Consider the following 18,988-nt stretch of genomic DNA (forward strand, 5'->3'; position numbering starts at 1 on the left):
TAGTGACTTTGGAATGATACCAGTTGTAGATATTACTATTGTCTACCCTGTTCATGTTCTATAGTCTTTCAATTTCCTCTTTTAATTCAGCATATTTCTGATATTCTTCACTAATTGATTTCTGTAAGTTCTGTGCGTTTGGAATGGCTACATCTATTAAGTAAGTTGGCCTTTCTTGTTTATCCTGTAATATTATATCTGGAGATCTATCATAGATTGTCCTATCTGCAATAATGGATTGGTCATTGTCATTATTATTATTACTATTATCCAATTTGCACATTTGGTCTACTTTTGCACATTGGTTGTCAGTCTTTGTTCGTGTGTAGTTTTTCATTGATTCTATGGTATTTTCTTTCTTCCACTGTGAATGCCTGCAAGAAAATGAATCTCAGAGTTGTATATGGTGACATATACATACTTCGATAATAAATTTACTTTGAATTCTGACTATGCATTCTTATTTTCCTTAATATAAAACAGAAAAAAGTATCTGTTAATCCAATCAGTAATAGTGCAGTGATATCACTTTTCTGAAGATCACCAAGAATATTTACAACATTAAAATAGACTTTAATCAGGATAAGCTACTGGAAAAGTCCACCTTTAATTTTCTGAGAAAAGTGCAGCCATTCATGCAGCACTAAGGTTTCGGAAGCATGCTTCCAGAGAGGCTCCCTCCCTGTTACCTGCATCTCTCAATTCTCCTTCACATGCACCTTGCTGCGATTTGCCTTCTTCCTAGTCCACCCACCATGTCATCTATTGTATCAACTCAGTGTACTGTAGATTTTTTTATCATCACACTATCCCAGTCTTCCAGTCCTACACAACTTCTTACCCATCAAACTCATCTTACTCCACCTTCATGTTTCATTTAGAAGTATCACCCCCTTCAGGACAGATTGAACAATTTCTAAATAGCTCGAAATCAGATTGAATAATTTAAGAATAAAATCATATACAGAGCATAATCGGGCAAATGACAGCATGGATTGATATCAGAAAGATTGGGACATTTCTGCTGAACATTCCACAGAGAATTAGATAATTAGAACACAGAAACATAGAAAACCTACAGCACAATACAGGCCCTTCAGCCCACAAAGTTGTGGCGAACATGTCCCCACCTTAGAAATTACTAGGGTTACCCATAGCCCTCTATTTTTCTAAGCTCCATGTACCTATCCAAAAGTTTCTTAAAAGACCCTATCGTATCTGCCTCTACCACTGTTGCCGGCAGCCAATTCCACGCACTCACCACTCTCTGAGTAAAAACTTACCCCTGACATCTCCTCTGTACCTACTCCCCAGCACCTTAAACCTGTGTCCTCTTGTGGCAACCATTTCAGCCCTGGGAAAAAGCCTCTGACTATCCACATGATCAATGCCTCTCATCATCTTGTACTCCTCTATCAGGTCATCTCTCATCCTCCATCGCTCCAAGGAGAAAAGACTGAGTTCACTCAACCTATTCTCATAAGGCATGCTCCCCAATCCAGGCAACATCCTTGTAAATCTCCTCAGCACCCTTTCTGTGGCTTCCACATCCTTCCTGTAGTGAGGCAACCAGAACTGAGCACAGTACTCCAAGTGGGGTCTGACCAGGGTCCTATATAGCTGCAACATTACCTCTCGGCTCCGAAATTCAATTCCATGATTGATGAAGGCCAATACACTGTATGCCTTCTGTATAATTGTTGATTCAAGGGGGGTGGAGGATGTATTTATACAATAGGGGAATGAATCAGATTTTGAATTAAACTTAATTTCATTATTTTATTCTTACAAGCTAATGCATTGGCATTGTAGTACCATGTAATTAAGGAGGATGCTAAGTATTGTAAGAATATGAATGAGTTTATAATTGCAAAGATTACAGGCAGAAATGTCTCCTCTGTTGTATAGGCCAAATTTTCAATGTAATCAGGTATGGAGGTAGAAATGTATTCGGAAGAGTTGATCTTGCAAGTTAATATTGATCAGCACAATGAATTTCTATCCACACAAAAGATGTTCAGAACATCAGTTTACAATTTATGTCTGTTAGTTATTGCTCACTTCCAGTAAACATATTACTTGATCTGGTATAGGAGATAAAACAAATGTGAAAGATAATACAGTAAATTACAGAATATTAGATTCAAACAAACAAACTTGTTTAGTATTGTAAAGTTGGGAGTTACTAAGGTTGTTATAGATGGGGTGTGGTAATGGGGACAAGTTCCCACTACCAATGGTGTGTGTCTCAAATAGCCTCTGACAACAACATCCAGCTCCTGGCCTTCATGTGTGGCTTAGCTACTAAGACTGGCTGAACTATTTTTGCTAACAGGAGAACGGGCAAAGGCCTTAAAACCAGTCGCTTCGGGCAGATGGGGCTCGTCAGCCATGGTTGGCAGCTCATCTAGGCAAAGGAAAACTCTGACCTCAAACCTTCACTGCCTTGCAGCCATACCCACTCATGGGGAAGGCTTTGAGAAAAAACCCCAAGGGAAAAATCCGGAGCCGGAGTCACTGGGGCAGTCCTACATTGAGTTGAATGTTGACTGGCAGCTAATGCAATACTGCTGGTACCAAACTGTATCAGTCTCTACTGTTCCTTTACGTTCATCAGATGTGTGGAGATGGGGAGCTTGCTACATGGGCAATAGCTTACTCTACATATCGTACTGCTTGTGTATCTAGACAGCTGGGACGTAATATCCATGGTCAGCTCTGACCGATAGAGACCTCCGACAGACAGACTATGGAGGAGGACAAAGAACAATTTAAAGTAACAACAACTTCACTGGAGGATGGGAAATTTCAGTGAAATGAGGAAGAATCTGACGCAGATTAAAGAGTTATGAGAAATGGATGCCTAAGAAGCAAAAGTTCAGGTATAGTCCAGGAATATTTGAAGTGAAATGGTAGAACAGCCACAGCTGGACTTTTTTTGATGACAATTAAAGTAAGGCAAACCAGAAAAGAGACCACATCAGCATGAAAATGCAATGGAGAATTAGACCTAATCTGAAAAGTGTAAACAATATTAAAATAGAAACACGGAGCGAAGGGACAGTACAAGAAAATAGTGGAGGATGACATAAAAGGAAATCTAAAAGTCTTCTGCAGGAGCATTAACAATGAATGAACAGTAGTATATGCAGTTAGAACAAATGGGAACCAAATAGACTGCTGTTAGAAGATGTAGAAGACAAGGTCGAAGTTTTAAATTAGGTCTATATTAAGAGAATGCATGAGATAAGAAGAAGAAGAACAAGAAAGGCCGATAAGATCCAGCAAAGTTGGGGGACTTCCGGTAGAGCTCATGGAGTGAAGTCGTGTTCTTAACTCGCTCCATTACCTCTGAGTTTTTCTTCTTATGATCAGCTATATTTTAATTAACCATTAAGGCATCGACTTTTACAATATTTTGAAATAAATTGGGCTCTTTGATAATCGGATGCTTTTAAGGTCTGCTATGTCTAAGAATGGAAAAAACGGGAAGGACGGCAAACCTCCGGTTAGACCGAAAGGTACCGATTTTCCTCCGACTGAACCACCGGTGACTTTGAAAGCTATATCGGATCTAATTCAAAGGGAAATTTCAACCTCTATTACGGAGCTGATTCGTGCGGAAATTTCAATTAATTTCCAGAAAACTGCCGATTCAATCGATAAGATACAAACATCTATTACGGAACATCAGTTGGCTATATCTGATCTTCAAAAATCCACGCAACAAAATGAACTCAAGATGGCCTCAAAGGAAATACGTAGAATGACGCTGAGGGAATAACCACCCTGAATCCCCTGGGAAAAAGAAAGGAATGACGCAGATAGAAAGAAAGTTTAGCAACCATATTAATTAATCAAAAATAAACTTTTCTGCCCATATAAGGCAAAAAAAAAATTAAGGCTGACAAATTCACAACCTCCAATCAAACGGAGATAGTTAAAAATCACAATTAAGATGTTGAAGGTGAAAATTGATCCAGATAACTCTGGGCATCCGATGGAGATTCAAAAAAACGGAGGGCTCCATCCAACGTACGAATCCTTAGACGTGCAGGGTAAAGCAGCGCTGGTTTTAAATCCATCTTGTAGAGTTCCGACATCACAGATCTGTAACGAACCCGTTGATCCCGAATTGGTTTACTGAAATCCTCCACGAATCGGAACTTAAGATCCAAAAAATCAATGTAACCTTTAGATCGAACGAAACGAAACAGTTTCTCCTTGTCTTGAAAGAAATGAAAACCTAAGATGACATGTCGAGGTTTATCTGACTTAGACGAGTATGATGGAACTCTGTGAACACGATCCAGTAACGGTGGTTGGTCAGGAAATACAGTAGGAAATGCATCTTTTAAAAGTTGAGAAAAATACTTCATAGGGTGATCAGATTCAACAGCTTCATGCACCCCAATCATTCGAAGATTCTGCCGTCGCATTCTGGATTCTAAGTCAGAGTTTTTAAAGATCAGAAAGTCAAGTTTCTTCTTCATTACTGCTGAGAAAGCTTTTGATAGAGTAGAATGGCCTTACTTATTTAAGGTGCTCGAAATGTTTAATTTTAGCTCGAAATTTATATCCTGGATCAAACTGTTATATCATTCTCCTGTGGCCTCGGTCCGTACTAACTCTCTAAGCTCACCTTTTTTCCCTCTTTTTCGAGGTACTCAACAAGGTTGTCCTCTTAGTCCTTTATTATTTGATATTGCATTAGAACCTCTTGCAATTGCCATTCGAGATTCTCCAAATATTATTGGGATAACTCGGGGCTTAAAGTCCCATAAAATATCACTCTATGCTGATGACTTACTTTTATATATTTCTAATCCTCAAGAATCCATCCCTGCTGTTTTAGAGTTATTAGCACAATTTAGTCTCTTTTCAGGTTATAAATTAAATCTTAGTAAGAGTGAACTTTTCCCGATTAATAAACAACTTCCCTTATAACTTTCCATTTAAATTGATTAATAATTATTTTTCATATCTTGGGATTAAAATTACTTGTAAATACAAAGATTTATTTAAGATTAACTTTTTACCCTTAATTGACCATATTATTCAACTTTCATCTAAATGGTTTCCTTTATACTTAACTTTGATTGGTCGTATTAATGCAGTTAAGATGTTTTTTCTGCCAAAATTTCTATATATATTTCAGGCATTACCAATTTTTGTTCCAAAATCTTTTTTTGATAAAGTTGACTCCAAAATTTCTTCATTTATTTGGCAAAATAAAAACCCGAGACTGGGTAAAATACATTTACAGAAAGCTAAGAGAGATGGAGGTTTAGCATTACCTAACTTTAGATTCTATTATTGGGCAATTAATATTCGACATATGAAATTTTGGTTACTTGACCAGGATATACTATCCATTCCTAAATGGGTAGCATTGGAATTACAATCTGTTCAGGGCTATACACTTGGCTCTATTTTAGGTTCCTCTCTTCCTTTTGATTTGAAACGCCTCAAACAGGTATCTAACCCGATAGTTAAATATACCTTACGTATTTGGTTTCAATTCAGAAAATTTTTTGATCTTAACCAATTTGGGCTAGCGATTCCTATTTAAGGTAACATATTTTTTCCTCCCTCTTTTACGGATCGTGCTTTTCAAATTTGGAAGACTAAGGGTATTTCACGGTTTTTGGATTTATTTTTAGATGGTTCCCTTATGTCTTTTGAACAATTATCTAATAAATATAATTTATCAAGAATACATTTTTTTAGATATCTACAAGTTAGAAATTTTCGAAGTACTATACTTTCTTCTTTTCTAATGCTTCCTCCTACATACATTTTAGATACTATAATTAACCTTAATCCATGTCAGAAAGGTGCATCGGCTATGATTTATAATATTATTATGAAACTTAGGAAAGCTCCATTTGATAAGATTAGGGTAGATTGGGAACAGGAACTGGGGTCTATCATTTCCGTGGATGACTGGGGGCAGATTTTACAATTAGTCAATACTTCCTCTATCTGTGCTAAACATTCCCTAATTCAATTTAAAGTTGTTCATAGAGCACATATGTCCAAAGATAAATTAGCTCGCTTTTATTCTCATATTAATCCTTTTTGTGATAAATGTCCGGGCAGATAGCCTCTTTAACTCATATGTTTTGGTCTTGTCCTACTCTGGAAACTTTTTGGAGAGACATTTTTAATATTATCTCAAAGGTATTGAATATAGATATCTCTCCTCATCCTATTACTGCTGTCTTTGGACTACCTAAAATTTCTAGTAATCTTTCCCCTTCAGCCCGTAGAATGATTGCATTTCTTACTTTAATGGCGAAAAGATGTATTTTACAACATTGGAAAGAGCTCAATGCTCCAACCACCTTTTTTTGGTTTTCTCAGACGATATCATGCTTGAATTTGGAGAAAATTAGAAGCAATCTTTATGATTCCTCACTTAAATTTGAACAGACCTGGAGATCTTTTATTCAATATTTTCATTTAATGTAATTTTTTTTTCTTCTCTTTTTTTGCTCCATATTTATATACCCTTCTTGTTTTTTTTACTGTTTTTAATGGAGGTCAGGATTGAGGACGTGATTTTAAGTTTTTTAACTCTGCTTGGTTCCAAGTTAGCCCATTGCTTTGCTTTGCTTTTAGTTAGTTGCACGGTGGGTTTTGTTTTCCTTTTCTCTATTGATATATATATATAAAAATTAGTATACTATTATGTTACCTTAGTATGTTATGTTTAAATTACATTGTTTGTATCACTTTTTTTTCTGTATTAATGTCTCCTGTAATTTTATTATATTCTAACAGTGTATTAGTGCCTATATGGCTTACCTTTTTGTATACTTATTCAATAAAAAGATTTAAAAAGAAAGAAAAGAAAGATCCAGCAAAGTTGCTTGGTCTGATCGAGATGGATCCTTGGCTACTGAAGGAAATAAAAGGCAGAAATTGCCAATGTTTCAATAGTTCCTAACACGGGAAAGGTGCTGAAGGGCTAGTAAAACGGTACTCTTGAAGGATAAATCTGGCAGTTACAGTTTAAAGACAGTGGTGGAAAAATCTTTAGAAACATAATCTAGGAGAAAATTAATGGCTGCCTCAAGCAACCAAATGGATGAATAAAGAGGAACCAGCACAGATTTACGAGGGACATCTTTTTTCTTGAAGTAACAGAAGTTGGATGAGGACCTGAGATGAGGATTGAAATGGCATTTTAGAGCAGCTTATGCTAGAGCCTACTCAGGGAAAGGCTATCTTAGATTGGGTGTTGTGTAATAACCCAGATGTGATTAGGAAGCTTAAGGTAAAGGAACCCTTGGGAGGCAGTAATCATAATATGATTGAATTCACAATACAAGTTGAGAGGGAGAAATATTAGCCACATGTATCAATATCACAATAGAATAAAGAGAATTACAGAGACATGAGAGAGGAGCTTGCCCAGGTGGATTGGAGGAGGATACTGGCGGGGATGTTGGCAGAGCAGAGATGGCTGAAATTTCTGGGGATAGTACACAAAGCACAGGATAGATATGTCCCACAGAAGAAGAAGTTCCCAAATGGCAACTGTGGCCAACGAGGGAAGTTAAGAACTGCATAAAAGCCAAGGAAAGGGCATATAAGTAGCAAAAGAGAGTGGGAAGTAGGATGATTGGGAAGCTTTTAAGATCTAACTAAAAAAATTATAGGAAGTGAAAAGAAGAACTATGAGAAGAACTAGCCAATAATAGGCAAACTAGCAGGGTACTAAATGTTTTCTCAGTTAAAGAGTAAAAGGGAGGTGAGCATTGATTTTGGACCACTGGAAAATGATGCTAGTGAGGTAGTAATGGGAGACAAAGAAAGGGCAGATGAACTTAATGGGTACTTTGCATCAGTCTTCACTGTGGAAGACACTAGCCATATGCCAGAGGTCCATGAGTGTCAGGGAGCAGGAGTGAGTGCCATTGCTATTACAAAGGAAAAAGCGCTGGGCAAACTGAAAGGTCTTAAGGTGGATAGGTCACCTGGACCAGATGGACTACATCTCAGAGTCCTGAGAGAGGTTGCTGAAGAGATAACAGATGAATCGATCATGATCTTTCAAGAATCACTTGATTCTGGCATGCTCACAGAGGACTGGAAGATTGCAAATGTCAATCTACTCTTTAAGAAGGGAGGAAGGCAAAAGAAAGGAAATTGTAGGCCAGCTAGCCTAACCTCAGTGGTTGGGAAAGTGTTGGGAGTGTATTATTAAGGATGTGGTACTTGGAGACTGTTGATAAAATAAGTCAAAGTCAATATGGTTTCTGTGAAGGGAAATCTTATCTAACAAATCTATTGGAGTACTTCAAGGAAGTAACAAGCAAGGCGGACAAAGCAGAGGTAGTGGATGTCATTTACTTGGATTTTTAGAAGGCACTTGATAGGTGCTACGCATGAGGGTGCTTAACAAGATGAAATCCTATGGTGCTACAAGAAAGATACTGGCGTGGATAAAGGAATAGCTGACAGGCAAGAGGCAGTGAGTGGAAATACTGTTAAAGGGGCTTTTTCTGGTTGGTTGCTGGTGACTTGCTGTGTTCCTCGGGGGTCAGCATTGGGATCACTACTTTTCACATTGTTTGTCAGTGATTCAGATAATGGAATTGATGGCGTTGTGGCAAAGTTTGCAGATAATATGAAGACAGGTGGAGGGGTAGGTAGTGCTGAGGAAACAATGCAATTGCAGCAGGACTTAAGACAAATTGGAAGAATGGGCAATAAAGTGGCAAATGGAATACAGTGCTGAGTAATGTACGATAAAGCATTTTGGTAAAAGTAAATGTGCACTATTATCTAAACAGAAAGAAGGTTCAAACATCAGAGGTTCAGAGTGACTTTGGAGTCCTCGTGCAAGACTCCCAGAAGGTTAATTTACAGGTCTGAGTCTGTGGTAAAGAAGGTAAATGTAATGTTGGCACTTATTTCAAAGGGAATAGAATATAAATGCAAGGAGATAATGCTGAGGCTTTATAACATACTAGTCAGGCTGTATCTCAGAAAGGATGTGTTATCATTGGAAAGAGTCCAGAGGAGGTTCATGGGGATGATTCCGGGAATGAAGGTGTTAACATATGAGGAGCATTTGGCAGCTTTTGGCCTGTACTCACTGGGATTTAGAAGAACGCGGGGGGGCGGGAGGGGGAGATCTCATTGAAACCTACCAAATGTTGAAAAGACTAGATAAGGTGGATGTGGAGAGGATGTTTCTTATGGTGGGGGTATCCAGAACTACAAGGCACAGTCTGAAAATTGTGGGTGACCTTTTAGAACAGAGGTAAGGAGGAAATTTTTTAGCTAGAGATTGGTGAATCTGTGGAATGCTCTGCCACAGACTGTGGTGGAGGCCAAATCCGTGGGTATACTTAAGGCAGAAGTTGGTAGTTTTCTGATTGGTCGGAACAACAAAGGATATGGCAAGAAGGCAGGTGTATGAGGTTGAGTGGGATCCGGGATCAGACATGATGGAATGGCAGAGCAGACTCAATGGGGTGAATGTCCTAATTCTGCTCCTTTGTCTTATAGTCTTGTGAAAATGATGTGTTGGCATTACAGAGGGTCCAGAGGAGGCTCACAGGAATAATTGAGGGAATGAAAGGGTTAACATATGAAGAGTATTTGACGGCTCTGGGCCTGTACTCACTGAAGTTTTGAAGAATGAGGGAGCATATCATTGAAACTGATAGAACTGATAGAAGGAGATAGAAAATGCATGCCAAAAGGACAATGTTACAATTGTCATGGGGGATTTCAATGTGTAAGTAGATTGGGAAAATCAGGTTGGTGCTGGTTTCCAAGAGTGGGGATTCCTAGAATGCCAATGAAATGGCTTTTTAGAGCAGCTCGTGGTTGAGCCCACTAAGGGATCAGCTATTCTGGATTAGGTGTTGTGCAATGAATCGGAATTGATTAGAGAACTTAAGGCAAAAGAACACCTAGGGACAAGTGAATATAATATGATCGAATTCACCCTGAATTTTGATAGAAAAGAACACTGGCAGGGATGACAGCAGAGCAACAACGGCTGGAGTTTTTGGAAGCTATTTGGATAGATACATCCCAAAAAAGAAGTATTCTAAAGGTAGGATAACTCAACTGTGGCTAACAAGAGCATTCAAAGCCAACATTAAAGCCAAAGAGAGGGCATATAATAGAGGAAAAATTGGTGGGAAATTAGGGGATTGGGAAGCTTTGAAAAACCAACAGAAGGCAATGAAAAATGTCATTGATGATAAAGATAGAATATATAGTCCATAATATTAAAGAGGATACTAAACGTTTCTTCAGATACATAAAGTGTAAAAGAGAGGTGAGGTAGATATCGGACCACAGGAAAACAATGCTGGAGAGGTATTAATGGGGGACAAGGAAATGGCAGATGAACTGTATAAGTATTTTGTATCAGTCTTCACTGTGGAAGATATTAGCAGTATGGTGGAAGTTCCAGGTGCCAGGGGTCATGAAGTATGTGAAGCTATCATTATAGGGAGAACTTTTTTGGGAAACTGAATGATCTGTAGAACAGTCACCTGGACCGGATTGTATACATCCCAGGGGTCTGAAAGAGGTGGCTGAAGAGATCGTGGAGGTATTAGTAATGATCTTTCAAGAATCACTGGATTCTGGGATGGTTCCGGAAGACTGGAAAATTACAAATGTCACTCCACTCTTCAAAAAGGAAGAGAAGCAGAAGAAAGGAAATTAGAAGCCAGTTAGTCTGAGGTCGGTAGTTGGGAAGATGTTGGAGTCGACTGTTCAGGATGAGGTCCCAGGGTACTTGGAAACACATGATAAAATAGGCCGTAGTCAGCATGGTTTCCATAAGGGTAAATCTCTACTGACAAGTCTGATGGAATTCTTTGAAGAAATAACAAGCAAGATAGACAAAGGAAAAATCGCTTGATGTTATGTCCTTGGATTTTCAGAAGGCTTTTGACAAGGAGTGACACATGAGGCTGCTTAACAAGCTACAAGCCCATGGTATTACAGGAAAGAATCTAGCATGTGGCTGATTAGCGGAAAGCAAAGACTGGGAATAAAGGGAGCCTTTTCTGTTTGGCTATGGTGACTAGTGGTGTTCCATAGGGGTCTGTGCTGGGACTGATTCTTTTTAGAAACATAGAAAACCTACAGCATAATACAGACCCTTCGGCCCACAAAGTTGTGCTGAACATGTCCTAACCTTAGAAATTACTAGACTTACCTATAGCCCTCTATTTTTCTAAGCTCCACGTACCTATCCAAAAGTCTCTTAAAAGGCCCTATCGTATCCGCCTCCACCACCGTTGCCGGCAACCCATTCCACGCACTCACCACTCTCTGCGTAAAAAAACTAACCCCCGACATCTCCTCTGTACCTACTCCCCAGCACCTTAAACTTGTGTCCTCTTGTGGCAACCATTTCAGCCCTGGGAAAAAGCCTCTGACTTTCCACACAACCAATGCCCCTCATCATATTATACACCTCTATCAGGTCACCTCTCATCCTCCGTTGCTCCAAGGAGAAAAGGCCGAGTTTACTCAATCTATTCTGATAAGGCTCCTCAATCCAGGCAATATCTTTGTAAATCTCCTCTGCACCCTCTCTATGGCTTCCACATCCTTCCTGTGGTGAGGTGACCAGATCTGAGCACAGTACTCCAAGTGGGGTCTGACCAGGGTCCTATAGAGCTGCAACATTACCTCTCTGCTCCTACGTTCAATTCCACGATTGATGAAGGCCAATACACCATATGCCTTCTTAACCACAGAGTCAACCTGCACAGCTGCTTTGAGCGTCCTATGGACTCGGACCCCAAGATCCCTCTGATCCTGCACACTGCCAAGAGCCTTACCATTAATACTATATTCTGCCATCATATTTGACCAACCAAAATTAACCACTTCACACTTATCTGGGTGGAACCACATCTGCCACTTCTAAGCCCAGTTTTGCATCCTATCAATGTCCCACTGTAACCTCTGACAGCCCTCCACACTATCCACAACACCTCCAACCTTTGTGTCATCAGCAAACTTACTAAACCATCCCTCCACTTCCTCATCCAGGTCGTTACATGTGGCTTTGTTGAATTGATGGCTTTGTTGCAAAATTTGCAGACAATACTAAGATAGGTGGAGGGGCAGGTAGTTTTGAGGAAGTAGAGTGGCTACTTCTGTAGCAGATTAGGACAACGGAAAAAGTGACAGATGGCATACAGAGTTGGGAAGTGTGTGGACATGCACTTTGGTAGAAGAAATAAAAGGGTTGACTGTTTTCTAAATGGAGAGAAAATACAAAAAAACAGAGATGCAAAGAGACTTCGGAGTCCTTGTGGAGGATTCACTAAAGGTTAATTTGCAGGTCGAGTCTGTAATGAAGAAATCAAGTGTGATGTTAACATTCATTTCAGGAGACTAGAATATAAAAGCAAGGATGTAATGCTGAGATTTTATAAACTTTATCTTAGAAAGGATGTGCTGAAACTGGAGAGAGTGCAAAGGCAGTTCACAAAAATGACTCCAGGATAGAATGGCTTGTCATATGAAGAGCTTTTGAAGTCTCTGGGCCTTTATTCACTGGAGTTCAGAAGAATGAGGGGAGACCTCATTGAAACCTATCGAATGGTGAAACGTCTTGATAGAGTGGATGTGGTGAGGATGTTTCCTATGGTGGGAGAGTCTAACACCAGAGGACACGGCCTTGCAATAGAGGTGCATCCTTTTAGAGTAAGGATGAGTTTTATACATTTGTGGAGACAAGCATCAGAGAGTACAGCCTCAGATTAGAAGAACATCCCTTTAGAACACAGACTCAGAGGAATTTCTTCAGCCTGACAGTGGTAAGTCTGTGGAATTCATTCCCACAGTTGGCTGTGGAGACTAAGTCTTTGGGTATATTTAAAGTGGAGGTTGATAGGTTCTATATGAATAAAGGCATCAAAGGTTACAGGTAGAAGGCAAGAGAATGGGGATGAGAGGGATAATAAATCAGCCATGAAGGAATGGTGGAGAAGACTTGACAGGCCAAATGGCCTAATTCTGCTCACGTGCCTTATGGTCTTTTTTCAGGTCAATATCTTTCATCAAAGCTAATCCTTATTAATTTGAACATACTGACTCTACACATATACATTTGGAATTGTTAAATTTAAGTGAAAAAATACGCTGCATTTTAATTAGTGCTTAGGATATATTCCCATAATTGAAAGCAGTATCCAACAGGGTTAAAATATCATTATAGATAAAGAGGTGCCATGCCAGGAACCTGGTGTGAGCCCTTGCTCTCTAACTGCTCTCCTGCAACTAAGCACTGACCATTTTGCTGATGATGTCTTCAGGAGTTACACCAGCATAGATAAGGTCAGAGTTTTTACCCCAGCCTAAAACGAGAGGGCATATGCTTAAGGTGAGAAGATAAAAGATTTAAAGGAGACCTGAGAGGCAAGTTTTCCATATGGAATATCATAGGTATATGGAACAAATTGCCAGAGGAAATTGAACAAGTGGGTACAATTATAGCATTTAAAAGACATTTAGGCAGGTGTATGGATGGGAAAGGTTTAGAAGGATATTACCTCAATTCAGGCAGATGGGCCTAGTTTATGTAAGCACCTTGGTAGGTAGGCATGGACAATTTGGGCCAAAGGACCCAGTTCTTTGATGTATTCTTCTACAACTCATGGCTTTGAAGCACAACCAAAAATTAAGGCAACTCTCTGCCAGTGAATAATTTGACTCAGGACCAAGAATGAACCATCTCTCTGCAGAATGAACTCACTGAGCTTCAATTATAATAAATAAAGATTAGAAAATTGCAGATGTTGTAAATCTGAAATACAAACAGGAGATGCTAGAAACACTCGACTGGTCAAACAGCATTCCTGGAAACAGAAACAATTAACTTTCAGGTACAATCCCTTTAGGCAATCCCCAGTTCAGATAAAATTGTTTTGGAACTAAAAGATTTTTCTCTATCTGCATACCTGCTGGGCCTTTTCAGCATTTTTAACTTTTATAATAAATTTGGTAGTGCTGATGAACCATCTCTCCACGATGCTGCCTGATTTGATGAATATTTATGGCACTTTCTGTTTTGCATTTCAGATTCCCAACATCACAATATTTTGCTTTGGGAGTTAAGCTCACTGAGAGCTTTGGAGTACTTGGAGTGTTGTAAAAACTTAAGCATGCTCTAAATTCAGTACATGGAACATGACTGTTTTTGATAAATTAATGTTTTGCACATGGAGATACTGAGAACAATTTGATTAAAAAAACTGTAAGCACTGAAATCTGAAATGCAAACACAAATGATGGAATGGAAATGAGATTTCCAGTTAAGCAGCATCTGTGAAAAGTAAAACCAGTCAATATTTCAGGTGAAGGTCAATTCTGCACATTGACACAAAATTTACAGATAGTGTTATCAGCAAAAAGACTACAGGATGACAAGACTGAGGAGTGCCTGTGAAATTTTGTAGCCAGAGTCACGATTATATTAATTACGTAAAGAGGCCACAGGGCTGTGTCTCCCTCTGCCTGATACTACCAAAACTATAAATGTTACACTCTTGGCCCACGATGTGGCTCCTACTCCTACTGGAACCACCTGTTATAATCATTTTCACCATCACGGCCTTCCTTATTAATTATCTTCTTCGTTCTTCTTTAAATCATATTAACTTTTGTTGCAAAAATCCCCAGATTTTGACACGCAATCCAAGTACCACAAATCTAAACAGCGTTCAACAAAATCACCGCCTTCCGTTCATCCAGTGATAAATCTGGATCTGTGCCCTTTATTGACCAATTCGCAGGATGCGTAATGAAATGGAGCATCCCCGTACTGGCTATTTCTAAACAGGATTCGTGGCCACATCGTTGTAATTTAATTAGCCTAATGCTCTATATAATAAAACTGCAATTTTCGAAAGAGATGTTAGACAGTGTTTCCCCGTCCCTCCTGGTCAATGGTCTTCAACTCCCCGAACAATCTTTACTCTCGTTCATTCCGAATTACGCCCCTTGCTGGTCACATTCGAATAACTGAACCAGCGTTGCTCTTTTTAATTATACACGGCCTTTTGGGCACTTCCAAGTCCTCTCTCCTGGTTATAAAATTGCAAATGCTTAAAAAGGTAATGACTGACCACGCGTTACGCTTTGGGAAAGGGCTTCTTTTTACCCTTTTGGCATCTTTCTATTCACCCCATTTCTAGTTTACAGTACCATCAGGTTTTCCAGATTGCCGCTCGCCTTTTCCGTGTGTATGCTGGTTACAGTGAGTACATTTATACACCAATGCAATTAACTCATTGGCTGCCTTCCCGCACACATTTCATCCTTCGGGGTTATTGAATATGAGTGAAGCGGCTCGGAATTCTGCACATGCATGCGTCCATGTTGTTTAAGAGCAGTTCCAACGCAGCAGCCTATCTGTGAAATTATTTTGTACCGTAAAGGGCGGTGAAACGAACTACGGAACCATGCAACAAACTATCTTCGAAACTCAGTTCCGTTGTTTAAAAAATCTTTTTCTCCGCCCTTTTCGATAGAAAATAATTTCACAGACTAACAGCCGGTGAGCTGAAACGATAACAGTGCCGCCTGCTTTTAAACAGCACAGACTCGGGCATGAATAGAATTTAGAGTTGCTTCTCTTTCATTCAGTAACTCCGAAGGAATAAATGTTTCCCAATGCATGGCGTTCTATTTGTTCCACGTTCTCCCGCACGGTTCAAAATCAAACTGGAGCAACAAGAAACTGCAGATACTGGAATATGGAGCAAAAAAAAAACTGCTGGAGGAATTCAGCGATCAGCAGCATCTACAGAGATAAATGGATAGTTACCAGCGCAGGTCGAGACCTTTCATCTGGAAATGGCGACTATCTATCCACCCCACCCCCCACCCCCCACGCCCCACGGATGCTGCCTGCCCTGCTGAGTTTCTCCAGCAGTTTTGTGTTTTGCCGAAAGAACAAGCTACTATATAAACTGTCCAGTGTTCCAGGTTACCGCGGCTGAACAGTTGGGCAAATATTCCCCCATAACCGTGTAGCGACCCTTCCCTCTCCCTCCCTCTTCCATCTGGACGCGAGCACCCACCCAATCCTCGGCAACATCGAAAACAACGTCAAAAGTATCAGCATTTAAATGACTTTGACATCGGTCCAGATTCACTGTGGAGAATCGATTGGTTTCAATCAGCCGGGCGAAGTGATAAAAAGAGAGACATCGCCGGCGGACAAAGCGATATCGGAAAAAGGAACGTGTAGATCTAACCCGAAAGCAAGGAGGTTATAAACACAGCAATAACCTCCGCGCATTATCGCAGGCGGAGGTGTGCCTGCACAGCACCAAAATACAGAGATGAACCGCGTTCAACCTGCTTTGGCGCTGCTGATGAATTGGAGCCAATTGCTTCAAAACATAAATTAGATTTTCACAACTTTCCTCGAACTTAAATATTTTTTCCAAGGTGAGTTCATCTTGCAAAACGGGAAGCCGTGAATAAAACGCGGATTTTCAAAAAGTTGCTATAAAACGGTATTTTCTTTCCCGTCAAAACCACTTAACAACGCCCGATTGGAAAGTTCAGTGGAAGCTCAACTCTGCTATAAACTGCGACTGCGGGAGCAATCTGCAGAGATAAGAGTCAATTTCGAACCGGACTCCAGTGCATTGATTGCATGCCCTTTATTTAAAACTGTCTGACCTGCTATCCAGGAACTGCGCTGCAAAGTAATGAAGTGTTAACCGTACCTATCTACCGGCACATTTCCCCTGACGCTGGTGGTTACAGGTAGAGAGAAAGGGGGCCATTATATTTGCGATCATGCATACATACCTCAAAGCAAAAAAAACACACAAATTAATATCACTTACCGCTACAAAGAGCAGCATGCAAAGCTGCAAAGTTGTCATCATGACTCCTGTACGTGTTAACAGCTCCGCGGTCGGGCTCCCGTAAACTACTTTGCGATTTGCTCTGAACCTTTTATTCTATCTCCATTGCCCCAGCTAGGAGCTGAATATCAAAGGCAGGGGTTGACTTTTACTGGACCAGAACTGCGCTCGTGGGCTGGACACGCCGCATTTTCATTGAAATCATCTCGTCAGCTTGTCACTGGTTGGCTGGCTGGATCTATCATCTCCTCCCCGTCCACAGACATCTGACATATTGCAAACCAGATCGACAGCTACATCCTCGAAAGAAAGTATTTAAATAAAGGTTATTTAGCAACGCGCCTCCTTAAATATAACACTACCATTCACGAGCACACGCTTAGCAATTCCTGGCTTGTTTCAATGTTTCAGGACCTTCCTCTGAGTTTATTTCCTGACCCATGACATCAATTAGATGCGAACACAATCTCCAACATACTGCTACACTTTACTGTGTTCAAGCTCCGAGTTAGAAAGTACTCTGCAACACACGAAATTCCGCGTACATGTGGGTTCATCCAGCAACCCCGTGACACCAATATACCGAGGAGAGTGTGTAATTCGTCCTACGCTCCAGATTGCCCGGTTGGAAAACTAGCATCAATTGAGGCAGCAGCTGAACTGTAGAATTCTCGCTAAGTCACAGGGTTGAATGTGCGCTTCGTCATTTGTGAGGAGACCGGAAAACGCCTTTTGCACCAAAGTTAACGCGCGATCTGGTCTGCTTTGTCAAGTGCACATAGAGATAAAATCATTGAAAACTGCTAAGGGGCTATGCAAACGACTTGGGTCAATAATTATCCTTTAGCTAATATCACGATTGTTTATTTTCAACATTTTTGTTTCTGAAAACTGGCTGCTATGTCGTCATCTCATCCTAAAATAATGAATTGACTACCAAGCGATTTGGGACGCACTAAGATCGTGAAAATTGTAACTCTGACGTTGACTCGGTGCCACTTCATGAGACTTGATGTCGATCCTGTGATATTATCTCTCGGCCCGAAACGTCGACTGTACTCTTTTCCATATATGCTGCCTGGCGTGCTGAGTTCCTCTAGCATTTTGAGTGTGTTGCTTGGATTTCCAGCATCTGCAGATTTTCTCTTGTTTGTGATCAGATATTTGTCTTTTTTCCTCGCCCTTCTGGAGGAAGCTGCCACTACCTTGTAGTGTACAGTCATCGTGTATTGTGTAATCCATAGTCCATTTAGTTATACTTCATGCGTGGTTGAAGACAATTAGTACTGACAAACTATTGACAATACAGGCTATTTCCTCTTCAGAGCCAGGTATTCAGCTTCTGCAATATCTGATCTTGCACATCTCCAAATTCCGTTCCATCTCTACTAAACACATAGCACACCTAACATGGTCACCACTCCTTCATTGCTTAAGATCTCTGAACACACCATCTAAAAGTAAAGTAGGAGTATATTCGTTTCATGGACAGCTTCCCAAGGCCAATTAGAGATAAGCTGCTTTTACAGCAATATGCCCAGACCAAAGTAATTCAAAGATTTGAAAGGAAAACCACGTGCTCAAATGGGATTGTTCCTACTTCCTTGAAGGAAATCATGAAGGGGCTGCAAATTTGAAAGTGCTGGAAAATGCTGATAGGTAAACAGTTCTCTTCCATAGAAAACAAACTGCTGGAGGAACTCAGTGTGTCAGGCAGCCTCCATGGGGGAAATGGGACAGTTGGTGTTTTGAATTAAGTGCATTTATCAATTCAGATGAAGCACCTTGACTAGAAATGTCAACTGTCCATTTCCCGCACAGATGCTGTCTATGAGTTCTTCCAGCAGTTTGCATGTTGCTCCAGTTTCTAACATTTGCAATGTCTTGTGTCTCCAATTCATCTCCACACACATCCTCTGTGAGATGTTGGGACCTACAGGCAATTTTTGTTTTCCATCTGCCGAATATTTCTGCTATTTCAATGTGCAGATTCCACCTGAGTGACCACGTTGGAAAGTGAAATATCAAGGAAATTTCTTAATGTGCATCTGACCAGGAAGTTTCAAATTGGCTGAATTTCTGAACAGAATAGGTAAATA

The 18,988-nt window shown here is 40.2% G+C and overlaps 1 protein-coding gene across 2 annotated transcripts in view; it reads right to left on the reverse strand.

Annotated features, from left to right (window-relative positions):
- LOC134340623 (tumor necrosis factor receptor superfamily member 16-like) overlaps positions 1 to 17,412 on the reverse strand; it is a 138,935-nt gene extending 121,523 nt beyond the window's left edge. Inside the window, exon 1 of one of the 2 annotated variants that reach the window (XM_063038068.1) lies at positions 16,869 to 17,412. In XM_063038068.1, coding sequence (XP_062894138.1) covers positions 16,869 to 16,910 — 42 coding nt within the window. In that variant the 5' untranslated portion in view covers positions 16,911 to 17,412. The remainder of the gene's footprint in view (positions 1 to 16,868) is intronic. The other variant, XM_063038069.1, reaches the window with a different exon arrangement.
- Positions 17,413 to 18,988: the final 1,576 nt, after the last annotated feature.

This window comes from Mobula hypostoma, chromosome X1, assembly GCF_963921235.1.
Source record: "Mobula hypostoma chromosome X1, sMobHyp1.1, whole genome shotgun sequence".
NCBI classification, from domain to species: domain Eukaryota; kingdom Metazoa; phylum Chordata; class Chondrichthyes; order Myliobatiformes; family Myliobatidae; genus Mobula; species Mobula hypostoma.